At 43.5% G+C, this 13,668-nt stretch overlaps 1 protein-coding gene across 1 annotated transcript in view; it reads right to left on the bottom strand.

Annotated features, from left to right (window-relative positions):
* LOC308312006 (semaphorin-5B-like) overlaps nucleotides 1–13,668 on the bottom strand; it is a 100,005-nt gene that overhangs the window by 60,560 nt on the left and 25,777 nt on the right. The window contains exons 2-5 of the mRNA XM_080758851.1: nucleotides 12,882–12,994; nucleotides 7,755–7,992; nucleotides 3,471–3,570; nucleotides 3,045–3,090 (exon numbers count right to left, since the gene is read on the bottom strand). Coding sequence (XP_080614977.1) covers nucleotides 3,045–3,090; nucleotides 3,471–3,570; nucleotides 7,755–7,938 — 330 coding nt within the window. The 5' untranslated portion in view covers nucleotides 7,939–7,992; nucleotides 12,882–12,994. The remainder of the gene's footprint in view (nucleotides 1–3,044; nucleotides 3,091–3,470; nucleotides 3,571–7,754; nucleotides 7,993–12,881; nucleotides 12,995–13,668) is intronic.

Genomic DNA, 13,668 nt, shown 5'->3' with positions numbered 1-13,668 from the left:
TCGTTTGCAATGTTTGCAGAGTGGAAAAATAATCAGCTCTCTCAAATTGTTTTCTTTTATTTGCCGTCGTCCTATCTTTTCATACAGGACTTTCTTTTATTATTTTTCAGACACATTGCTTAAAGCAAATGACATTTCCGTGGGAGGAAATAGCTCTCCTATTGACAGCATTTGAATAATTGCACTTTCTATATCTTTGAACATTTCAAAGAGTTGCTATAAATGCTTAGTACAAGCAAGCAAATTTAAAAACAAAAACTCCAGCAGGTTCTTAATTTGGTATCCATCAAGTCCACAGATAAAAGTATGCATAGGCCATAATTGCCCTACTGTACTTTACTATTCATTACTATATACTACAGCTCCACTACATCTCTGAAATATTGTACTTTCTTCTCCAGTGCAATTATTTAAAAACTTTAGTTACTTTGTAGATGTAGATGGATATTACAACCTTTACCTTTACAAACTTTGACACATTTGAAGAATAAGTAGGCTACTTACAGTACTTTGGTGCCAAGTATATTTTGATGCAAATACTTTTTTGTAAGTAAAGTTTAATACAGGCATTTACTTTATAACAGAGTATCTATATTATGAATCACAATTTGTGATATAGATACTTAGTACTTTTACTTACTTACTGTAGTAGGATAATAATTTTCCTTGCCAATTGGCAGAGAGAGATAAGGTGTGGAATCGACTAAATTATCAGTTTAGTGGTTTGACAGATGCATCATTGCATCATGCAATTTGGAAAAGTTACAGTAACCCTCGCAAAAATGACGAATGAGGAAAGAAGAAAATCAATGAACATACTGTACTATACTTTACAACTCCCTGTGAAATACTAACACTCCAATTTCACCGGAATAATTCAGGCAAAGACGCAAAACAAGGGTAACCAACGATAGAACTCAAGACGGAGGTACAGAAATCTATGGTATGCGTCATTCCATTTCAATGAGTTTTACCTAAACTTATTCAGACAGAGATGCGGGACTGGAGAGGAAAAGTCTGCAGAAGGAGAAGGGGAGAAGAGGAGGGGTAGGTAGAGGGAGAGGAGGGGAGAGGAGAGAGATCTCGTTCCTGTGTGATGTTGGCGCATACAAACAGCAGGCCAGCTAGCCCAGTGAACTGGTTGGTTTGTGGACACTGCTGCACCACTATAGCCCTTTATGGTCGCTTTCCTCCTACGACTCTTTTAGAGACCAACTCACACTGACTACACCCACGGCCTTTCTTACTGCCACCTGCTGGACGCAAAGCCAACCTCAGACTGCCGAGGGCTCCCGAGGCGATTTAGAGGGTGAACACACAGGACAGATATCCTGTTGTGGGCGTCCATCTTGATGCTAAATAAATAGCGTCAATGCTAGCGAGCCAAAATATAGCCATCCTTGCTCTAGAAAGCGCCAATGTTTCCATCTAGACCACCGGATAATCAGCAAAGACCTCCGAACATCGCGCGTTTTATCCAAACCACGGAGAGCTCGGTAGATTTCGAGTTATTCAGCCTTTAGTCAGCCTGTATAATGGGATGCGGGCGGGGGTGAGGTTGCCCAACCCGGTCTAGGATCGCTAAAGAAGGAAAGGCCAAGCCAAAATAATAATGTTTTTTTTTAAATCAGCTATCCGGTTTGATATCAATAATAAAGCTTATCAGACGGAGCATTCCGCCAGAAGCGGAAGCTAATTAGATTCCTTATGGCGGAGTGTTACGTCACAAGCAGTAAGTCTGTTAAATGTTTTACCATTAACGGTAAAATGTTTATTTTATTTTTTTCACTGTCCGTCGTGTCCCTCGGTCTCAGTCCATAATCTTGAATCTTGTAACAATTTGCCACAAAATTGCTGAAGAAATATATTTTATTAAATATCTTAAATATCTGGCTCCACGTTCCTGCAGGACGTCAATAAAGATCGATCTCATACAACCATGTGCACAGCTTGCAACAGTCACGTTCTCCACTCAAGCCCTGTTCATTCTATCTCTTTCTATTCTCTCCCCCTTCCTCTTCCTCTTGCACTCTTCGCTGCATACCCACAATTAGCCCCATTTTCAACAGTGCTCCTGAGTTACGGAAGACCTCCCACCCTGCTGAACTCTCCAGGCTCTCAGTTAATTAGAGCAGTGGCTCCCAAACGTTTTCATGTCAAGTACCCCCAAATTGACACTAATTTGCCCGCAGACCCCCATTTGAAAAGGTATGCCAGGGACCCCGATAAGAGAAGACTTTCACGGCTCTAGCAGTGATTCTCAACCTGTTTAATTTCAAGGACCCCCAGTTTGGCATGTCTACAGACCCCCCATTTAATGGCATTTCTATCCCTGGGAACTTCAACTTATATTGTAAAATCAATGTTAATTTAACTCTGAGAGTGTTCAAATTGTACACTCTCCATCTGGTTTCTAAATGATCATTTTGCTGGGGACCCCCTGGAACTCCCTCAAGGACCCCACTTTGGGAACCACTGAATTAGCGTGTTGCTGTAGAGATGACCCTGTGTTTTGCAACGGCCACTGTAACTGAGATCTCCTGTACTCACAGGGAGCGGTCAGTGGGCTGTGTAAGAGGCTCCGTTTGAGGTCTTATAGTTTAGACTTTAGAGGATCTGTCTGTATCTTGCCTTAGGCGTTGGGGGGAGAGAGAGTTGTGAATGATTAGTAACTTGAGCCCAGTGTTCTAGCTAGGTACCTCCTTCTTTTTACTCCAAATATCTACTCACAACATAGGATACTTACTGAATGATATATTTGACCTGTAGTATTGTTATATTCTTAATCTTCTGCTAACTCTGCTCTAGTGCTCTGCTCGCTATACTTTATAGGGCGACGTGACGTCATGGCTTGAGGTCATGCTGTCGACCGTTTCCGTGACAACCAGTCACAGAACAACAGACAAACAAATAACATCCCGATGGGATGATTACATTCAACAGTGTACATTTTTACACTTTCTGAGATAACTCTCACAGCTCCCAGGAATTCACCCATATGTCATTGGCAGCACAAACACAAACACAAGAGGGTGTTTTCTTACCTGTATGAGGGAGACGTTGTTCAGACTCAGCCTGAAAAGATAGTTTCTGTGAAGAAATGAGAGAGGGAGGAACAAAGCATTACAACCCAGCGTTCCACGCGCACGCACACACACACACACACACACACACACACACACACACACACACACACACACACACACACACACACTATTGCCTCCTTGAGGTCAGAGGTGTTCAATATTGTAATTACCGGTATTTAAAACCTTTGGCTCAATTATGATTAAATGAACGATTAAAATGAAAACAGCCAATCAACAGGGTTAATTGGTTAATCAGACTAATCGATGTAGTTGGATTATTATTTTTTCGTGTGTGTGTGTGTGTGTGTGTGTGTGTGTGTGTGTGTGTGTGTGTGTGTCCGTGCGTGTGTGCTCGCGCATGCGCGAGTCGAGGCGGGTCGTCACCTGGCTCCTACAACGAGTTGGTTCCTGGTGAGGTCCAGGGCCAACTGGGAGAAGTCCTTCACACCGGGATGGGAGAACTGGGACATCCACAGCCTCAACGCTGCATGGAAGAGAGAGAACGTGAAGGGAAAGAGAGCAAGGGAAGAGGAAGGAAGGAAGGTGGAGGAGGGAGAGAGTAGAAGAGGGAAGAGTTGGATCAATGGATGGATGGATGGATGGATGGATGGATGGATGGATGGATGGATGGATGGACGGGCAGAAGTGAAAGGGAGAGAGGAGGAGAGAGATTGGCATGAGGAGAAGGCGGGGTGGGAAGAGTGAGGTAGGAAAACCCGATAGGAGGAAGAGAGGGGAAAGGCAAGAGGAAGAAGAATGGAGGAGAGGAAAGAGACCAAAACAATAACGTCAATCACTGACGTTTTTCCACACACACACACACACACACACACACACACACACACACACACACACACACACACACACACACACACACACACACACACACACACACACACACACACACACACTGTACAGCAGGGGTTCCCAAAGTGTATTTATTTTTTATTTTTTGTATTTAATTTTTATCCCACGATTTTGCAACCCATGTTTTCACCCAGCGTCAATTATCTAATGTAATCCTGGGCGCTACACACTCCTCTGCCAACCTGGGGTGTCAGCGGACTGGCCTCATGCTTCCTTCTATGGATGAGGAGTCCAAGCTGCTTCTTTTCACCTGACAGGGGAGAATTTCCCCGGTTGGACGTACGGTAGCGTGTGTGTGTGTGTGTGTGTGTGTGTGTGTGTGTGTGTGTGCTTGTATGTCTGTGTGTGTCAGTGTGTATGTACTGATTGTATGTGCACGTGTGCGTGCGTGTTTAGAACTGTAGTGTAGGATGTGCCACATCTCTCCACTGACAGGCCGAGCTAACCTAAAGTGACAATCTGGTGACAGTTTCTCCACAGACCATAATCCTCTCAGCCTGCAGAGCCTGCGCGTTCCAGGTTAAAAACCCAGAAAGTGTCAAACCTCATGTTTGTTTAGTATTCCGTTTTGAAGGCCCTGAGCTGGAATCAGCTACACCATGTGTGGAGAAGCTGGCATTTGTGGAGTGTTGTTTCGTCGAGCCGCTTTCTGAGAGACCTCTGAGTGCTTAGTTTTTTAATCTCAGCTGCCACCCAAAGTGTGGCCTGCAGACTCATGACGAAGGATTGGAAAACATAATAATGTTCCAAATCAAAATCCCTGTTTGCGAAGGTGCAGGGCGTTTTTTGGCAAATCAACTAGGAACAATAGGGAAGGCAGGCACTACAAACCCTTCCAGAATTGAAATGTCTTTGGATCGACACAACTCACGTGACGATTGCATATTTAGTATTCAGTTGTTGCATTTGCTTTATTGGTTTGATTAGCGGGAGAGCTTGTTATATGGAGGAACACAGCCAACCGCAATCAACAGCAACGCTTAAAACAGGCGGAGTGTGTTGATTGCCCAGGAAAAACAACTCCATCCCTGTCGAATCCTGTGTCAGACTACAAGAAGCATAACAGACGGCAAATTGTCTGTTTCTCGCATTGCAGGGAAAAAAACCTTTTCAAATCGCACTTCCTCATATTCTCATTAACCCCAAGAGCCCAGGGTTTTTTATGACTTCTCTGCCATAGAAAGCACAGCCTTTTTGCCATTACATTGCGGCACATTAAAAGTTAAATACATCCTGAAAATGTGCAAGCAGTGCTGTTAAAGAATTAATAGACACAACCAATGCCCCTTTAGGGGATTATGCTATATCACACTGCTTATACTGGCAGCAGTGCTTAATGTATACCAATGAAAGCGATGGTGAGTGAAAACAACGCCTCTGTAGTACGAACGGATTGTTAATCACCTTCAACCTGTCGCCTCAATATCGGACACTTAATAGTCGAATAATAGTCTGAATAAGGGCCCACTCGCAATATCCCGACCGGCCCACCACCAGTGGGGCCCCCGGCCCCTAGGTTTGGGGATCGCTGCCCCCATTACATGGTTTATCATCCATATAATGCCCCATCTTTTTGGCCAACAGTAAACCAACCGGCAATCTCCTGTACGATTATGCTGTGCTATTGAAAGGTTAAGGACGGACGGGGGCCACTCCCGTGAAAGTTCCCATGCAGCAGATGAAGGTTATGGCACTCTGAGGGTAATAGTGAATCATTATTCATCCCACTACAGCAGGCAGCACGCTCCTCGTTTCAGCAAGGACAGCAAGAGTAGTGCCGGTAGAACACGCATACGAAGCTTGTTGAACAGGGAACCTTGCAGGGCAACGTGGCTGTGGTTTGCATTCAAACGTGCATACTTATACACTTACGACCGCACACACGCACGCACGCACGCACGCACGCACGCACGCACGCACGCACGCACGCACGCACGCACGCACGCACGCACGCACGCACGCACGCACGCACGCACGCACGCACGCACGCACGCACGCACACACACACACACACACACACACACACACACACACACACACACACACACACACACACACACACACACACACACACACACACACACACACACACACACACACACACCTAGAAGTCACAGCGCACAGTAGTAGCATGCAGACAGCCTCGGCCAAAAGATGACTGACAGCTTCCTGACAGGATGTACGGTTTGAGGGGCCGTACGTGGCCAGTCGTTTTCTAGTCCCTTCAACTTTGACCTCTACAGAAAACTGCAGGGAATGCAGAAGTCCAAGGTTCTCTATGTTAAAACAACACAACACTGTCAAACGGAAAGACAGAGACATCTGTCTAATCTACTGTATCTATCTGTCTTTACATATTTTATATTTTTATACCGCTCGTTTTGACATTGACTTGTTTTCCTTTCTTTCTCTTCTTTCCCCCTTTCTTTCTTTCTTTCTCTCATTTTTAGGCCCACTTACGGACTCTTGAAAAGCAGTTTGGCAGTGGAAATTCCTTTAACTTTATCTCTCTTCATCTAACTATCTCGACTCAGAGAGAGAGAGAGAGCCCGAAGATTGAGGAAACATGGAATAAATGTGAGTGGACGTCTATACATGAATGGAGGGAGTCCGAGGACGCGAGCGCAAACGTTCGTCTGACCTAAGAGGAGGCAGAGGATGAGATGAGGACCAGGTCGAAAGAAGGAGAAGGGCGAAATTTACATTTTAAAGAGCAACTTAATGCCCGGATTTTGGCTCGAATTCTCCTTTCAAGAACACATCTGCAGAGGTCCCCATCACCCCCCCCCCCCCACCCCGTGGCGTGCGTGCCTCATTTAACCCGTTCAGGACGGGAACCCCCTTTTTGGTGTTTTAAGCATTGTGTTATACTTTAGCTGTTGAAAAATAGCAGATCTACAAGCTCGTAGCGCAAATCTTTGAATATGTATTCTTTCACGGTGAATGTTATTAACTCATATCTTTGCCTCTAGGGGTCCTTGAACACATTTTCAGATGGGGGGGGGGGGTCAGTGGCCAATTTCATATCATTTTCGGTTGTCCTTGGCATGGAATAGTTGGAGAACCACTGACATAAAACATAGGGTTTTGTTTTCAGAAAACTGCCATGATTTAGAAGACTTGTTGTATGGTGCCTCAGTCCTAAATTGGTTAAGGACACAGAGGAGCCCTCCCGGTCACATGGCGAGTGGAGAGATGAGCAAAAGGAGTGTTGTTGTTGGAAAGTCCAGGCCGCGTGTACAGATTCCATAGCAGCGGCAAGACAGACTCGCCTCTGTTGTTGGTCTTCCACCATGTTTTGATTTGCAAAAGGCCACTTCTCACTGCTGATTCACATGCAGGGTCTGACGCGTTTTAACCACGTATACGCGCCCCAGCCGTCAATACCAGGCCAGGGTTTCCCAAACGCTTGTTCGGGAGTACTTCCTCGGGACCCATGTTTTAATTGGTCTCCGACACATTTTTATGGGCCAAGAGTATAATATCCCTTTTTTGTTTGTCTACTACAAAATAATTATAATTTTTTTTTTCTCCAAAAGACTTTCAGAAAGTATAACATTTTCAGAAATCAAACCGAAATGTCAAATGTTTTTTTTAAAGATAATTTCAGGACCACTTCGCCATTTTTCAACCTCACTAATGTTCATGATAAAATGCCACCATGTTTTTCAACCTCACTGATGTTCATGATAAAGTTTGGGAACTACTGTTCCAGCGCCACCAGGAGGCAGAATTTTAAGATTTGGGAGCAAAAATCAACAACTGCTAGAAAAGAGACATCTAAAGGGGTAGAGCACCTACCTTGGTACGAGACCACAGGGTGCTCCTTCCTGGCGCATTCGCTGGAGCGCAGAGGTGGGGCGCTAGGGGGCGCCGGTGAGGGTGTGGGCGTGGGCTGCTGGGCGGGACAGACGGACAGGAACAGCACGAACACCAAGCCAGAGGCGGGGAGGGACGTCGTCCCCCGCCCCCCGGACATAACCATGGCTACAACCAACCACGCCCCGGCTTCCCTAATCTGGTCCTTGATGGGACACACCTGTGGAAACAAAGGAGGTCGTCTTGTTTAATGTATGTCAGTGGTTTTCAACCATTTTTTATATCGACGTCCATTATTTACTGGGTATTTATTTGAGCCACGGACCACTAGTTGACGTTTAGCCTCTCAGACCCAAGATTTTTTTTGTTATCGTTGGATAACGTTTTGTCCACAATTCCATGCGGTATTGATGTTGGTACCATATAGGAGAGATGACGATATACCTCTCAAGGACCACCAGGATTTATGTCAATTATGACAGCTGCCATGTCAAGGACACGCACATTACTATGTATTTTATTGTGGGGCGTCTATGTACCTTTATTTAAAAGTGACACGCACACACAGGGCTTATAGCCCGCTTCTCTATAAGGATGTACTGCTCTCTCGTGATTTCTGCCGAAAGTACGGAACCTTGGAACACTGGCCAAACAGATGCTAATGTTGCGTTATAATGTGTCTATGGTGCAGAAGGAATGAAATTCTAAGCGAGAATCACAAAGAAAGAAGCGAGAAAGATGATGAGAAAGAGAGAGAAAGAATGAACAGGCATGCAGTGTTCAACTGCATGAGGGAAAGGTCCAAGGTTTAGAATTTCTTGCAATCCCGCTTGTAGGATCAATTTAAATAAAATACATCACCTATGTATGTATGTATTCAACCATGTCTTACACTGTTCCTGCAACACAGCATGCATGCACGCACGCACGCACAGACAGACAGACAGACAGACAGACAGACAGACAGACAGACAGACAGACAGACAGACAGACAGACAGACAGACAGACAGACAGACAGAGTAATACATTGTCTGCTGAGTATATTATACATACTGTATACTGTAGGCTTAGTTAGGCTTCAAATAGCTCAGGATAAGTGTTTCTAATTGTGTTATATGCACAGTACCGGAGTGTTCATTTACAATTTACAATTTAGGCATTTAGCAGAGGCTCTTAATCCAGAGGGACTTACATTAAGCAAGAAGAAAAAGCATGGCAATACATCACATACATAAGAAGTATAGTTATCATGAATCATACGTAAGCTAAGAACGTAACAGTGGAATATCTGCTATCCACGTCTACATAAAATGCTATCCAAGTCTACATAAAATGCTATCCAAGTCTACATAAAATGCTATCCAAGTCTACATAAAATGCTATCCAAGTCTACATAAAATGCTATCCAAGTCTACATAAAATGCTATCCACGTCTACATAAAAATGCTATCCAAGTCTACATAAAATGCTATCCAAGTCTACATAAAATGCTATCCAAGTCTACATAAAATGCTATCCAAGTCTACATAAAATGCTATCCAAGTCTACATAAAATGCTATCCAAGTCTACATAAAATGCTATCCACGTCTACATAAAATGCTATCCAAGTCTACATAAAATGCTATCCAAGTCTACATAAAATGCTATCCAAGTCTACATAAAATGCTATCCAAGTCTACATAAAATGCTATCCAAGTCTACATAAATGCTATCCACGTCTACATAAAATGCTATCCAAGTCTACATAAAATGCTATCCAAGTCTACATAAAATGCTATCCAAGTCTACATAAGTTAGGCCTTTGCATTCGCCTGTAAGGTCATCAATTAACTCATTTAACACTCACCTCACTTAACTCATTTAACATTCACCCCATTTAACTCATTTAACATTGACCTCATTTAACTCTGAGAGTATAAACATTCCATAAGGGACCCCTTCCAGTACTCTACAATAAATGTATTCAGTTATTCATTCATTATTGCAGTGACCGTGGGCATTTGCTTGAAATTTCACTACTGTAGCATTGACTATATATATACTCACAGAGTATTGGAAGATAAATTAGGCAAACATATTGATCAAACACCCATTAGGCTGCCCCTGCGTCTCACCAAAGGTCTCCCCAAAGAACTTCCTATAGGCAGAGTCGAGCAGTGTTGTTTTCGTTGACTAATACTATGACAAAAAAAAATCGTCGACTACCTTTTTTCACTGACAAAAACGGAATAAAAACGGAATAAAAACTAAGCCATGAAGACTAAAACTATGACTAAATATACTGACAATTTCAGCTGAGACGCGTTGTGAGCTCGTAGATGGGCTATTTTCAGCAAGTGTAAAAACAGTCATTACGATGGCATCAAGGCCCGCCGAAACACATTTTAGTCGACTAAATCAACTGTAGATTCAGTCGACTAAAGTCTTATGATATTTAGTCGACTAAAACTAGACTTCCAGGTGACTAAAATATGACAAAAACTAAATGAAGTTACTGTCCAAAGATTATGACTAAACAAAAATAGAAATTTGCTGCCAAAAATTTGTCGACCAAATTTGTCGACTAAAACTAAGGCGAAAAATGTTTTTCAGTGACAGAAACAAAATATGCACCCGTTTCCAGTGTCCCATGAGCCTTTGTGTTTTGTGTGTGATGGATGTCCGTGGACAATATTAATATTAATACAATATTAATCTGGGGTTCCTTGATATGAAGAAATGTGGGAACCACTGGTTTAAACAACATTAGGAAGCAAGCCCAAATAGGCAACTACTGTACACTTTAGGAAACAAGCCCAACTACCAATATTTACAAGTAACTTTACAGAAAAACAAGCCAAAGGTTGCTTATAATAAGCAACACTGGCTGAATAGGAAGTGTGGAGGAAGTGAAGCACACACAAGTACACCCAGTACATTCCCACAGAAACAGGTGAATAAAACAAGATGTAAACTACGTTATGATGACCACAACTATGACAAAAATATAATGACAATTTCTTCAACAAATTTAAAAAATCACACCCATGTGAACTGAGTGGGGCAACGCCCCTCCCCCCCCCCCCCCCCCCCCCCTCCTCTCGCTCTCTCTCTCTCTCATTAGCAGGCAACAGTGCAGCACTATCTCACTCTCTGTTTCTGGCACAACAGCGCCCCTACTGGTACTAATAGTGTACTAATGGTGCTCACAGTCACATACCTCATACCTGTAGGTATAACACATAGGGGGGTGAACACGGACATTGCTGTTCCTTGGAGTGGTTGTACCACTCAAAAACTAGACCAAAATGTTAGGGAGGGACTAGTGGAGATGAGATCCAGTTTTATGCTAGGTTGCATTCCGAAAATACCAGATCTACAAGCTCACCAGTTCACAACGAGCTGAGGACTTTCGATTGAGGACTTTCAATTTGATTTCCATTGACCACATGAATTGGCTAATGGCTAAGCCTAAAACATTAGCGTCAATACAGAAACACAGACCGCAAACAAAGGCTGCTCTTAGTTGCACTGATGGCCTGGACTGCATTTAGGGAGCTGAGAGAGACCAATTAAGACCACAAGACAAACCTTGGAACCAGGCCTGTGCGTGCGTGCGTGCGTGCGATAGAGTAGGGGTCTGGGTTGCATCCATCTGCCTCTAACCGCCAACACATTTTGCGAGTGATTGAGGCCAACTGTAAACATGGTCCATCCCTGGCACCAGAACACTGGGTTATCTGATCCACAATCTAGTGCGATTTGGCTGTGTGTGTGTGTGTGTGTGTGTGTGTGTGTGTGTGTGTGTGTGTGTGTGTGTGTGTGTGTGTGTGCGCGTGGGTGTTTATGTGATCATGCAGGAGGTTGTATGGGAATGTAGAGTGTACTTGTGCGTGTGTGTGTGTTACACCATTACTGACAAAAGGAACAGAGGTAATTAAAATGCAAAGTATACTGACTGAGAGAGAGAGAGAGAGAGAGAGAGAGAGAGAGAGAGAGAGAGAGAGAGAGAGAGAGAGAGAGAGAGAGATAGAGAGAGATAGAGAGAGAAAGAGGGCGATAGGTAGAGAGAGAAGCAAGAAAGAGCGGGGGAGACACTGAAACAGTAAGTAACTAAATACAGATGGAGAGAAACGGAAAGGGAAAGTAATCTGTAGAATCTGGCTTCATCTACTTCACGTTCGATTAAGTCAGGAGATGTCGAGCCCGGTGAGAGATTTTCATAACCCGATGTTTTTCCATGTATGATTTACAAACACAAGCGTAAGCTTCAAAATCTATCCTCCTCGGCAAAAAGGTCTGTTCAACAATGCCATGTGTGAAAAAAAAAGCCAAATCACTTTAGACTCCAAAGCCCTCTCTCCCACCCCTCGCGCTTACATGACCGAGTGCAGACAGCAGGAGGGCTTGACCCCGTGACCTCAAAGCCTGAGGGAGTCTGACTCTGACAGACAGAAAGACAAACACACGTCTGGAGAGGATTTGGAAGAGGTTGACACTACTATCTTAAAATCCAGACTTACATGTTTGGGCCATTTTAACCAATGTAGACCCGAGTTAAAAACATTAACTTTGAAAGAATATATATTCAAAGATTTGCTCCACATTTGTACGATTTTTCAGAAATAGCAGACCTACAAGCTCGTAGCGCACCACCCACTCGGTGGCGCGCTATGAGCTTGTAGATCTGCTATTTTTCAATAGCTAAATTATAACATAATATTTAAAACACCAAAAGGGGTTCCCGCCCCAAAATAGGTTAAAGCCACAATCCAAAGCAAGTGCCAACTAGGGCATTAAGCAACTAGCCGACTAGTTTACTACTACTAGCCAAAAATCTCTAATACGCCCGTGCCCAACTTTTACAAATGGAAGGGACCTCCTGCCCTGCCTCCCTCAAGACAGAGAATCAGCCAGAATTAGTCCCGTCAGAGTTGTGAGCTTGTATAGTTATTCCATTTGTTTCTTAAAACATAGTTTTCACAACAACACAAATTTTGTATGGGGATCGCTGGCACCAAAACGCTTTCAGATAGAGATCTGTGGGCCAAAATACATTTTGGCGGTCCTTAATTATGAACAGTTTGAGAACCACCGCTCTATTCTATGTATCTATTCGCACCCTTACTTGTTTCAATGGCGTCGCATTCCGTTCTACTCCGTGGTTTTGTGTGTTGGGCCGTCTCTGGGCTGTCCCTGAAGGAAGGTCCTCACTACCACCACTCAGCGATGCCAGGACACCTGTGAAGGAGCAAGCCGAGGCCAGAAGGTCAAGACTAGAGACATCCTTTAGCTCCTATAGTCGATCACAGAGACTCTCGGCAGATGCAGACTGAGGCTCAAACATGTGGATAGTACTACCAGTGGTGGAAAAACATACTCAAATGTGTTGCTTAAGTAAAAGTAGCTAATTAGCAATACTGCAATATAGAAATACTCTGTTACATGTCTGGAATTCAAAATTCACTTAAAATTACTTACTTAAGTAAAAGTACAAAAGCAATACTCATGCCCCTATTTCAAGTTTTGAAAATAGCCGATCAACAAGCTCACAATGCGCCGCGATGTGGTGCATAGATCAGCTATTTTAATTACCGAAATGTTTATAGGGCCGACGTGGTTAGTGTACGTTCTGTAATAATAATGAAAATCTTCAAAGTAACTAGTAACTAAAGTTTTCAAATAAATGTAGTGTAGTAAAAGTACTTTGTCATTTGAAGTACAGTGCCTCAAATGTGTACCTAAGTACTGTACTTAATAGCACAGTGGAAAGATGCAGAAAAGAGCACATATAATGCACATACAGTATACTATGTGCAACCGCCTCGATGCAAACCAGGAAAATGTACTGCTCAGCCCAAAGGGGAATGAATGCCCACAGGCCATGGGAGATATTTGGCTCCTGGTAAATTCAC

Source organism: Protomyctophum bolini, assembly GCF_963924005.1.
Source record: "Protomyctophum bolini genome assembly, chromosome: 24".
NCBI lineage: Eukaryota > Metazoa > Chordata > Actinopteri > Myctophiformes > Myctophidae > Protomyctophum > Protomyctophum bolini.
The sequence above is the reverse complement of the archived record's forward strand: the minus strand, read 5'-3'. Positions and strand labels throughout refer to the sequence as shown.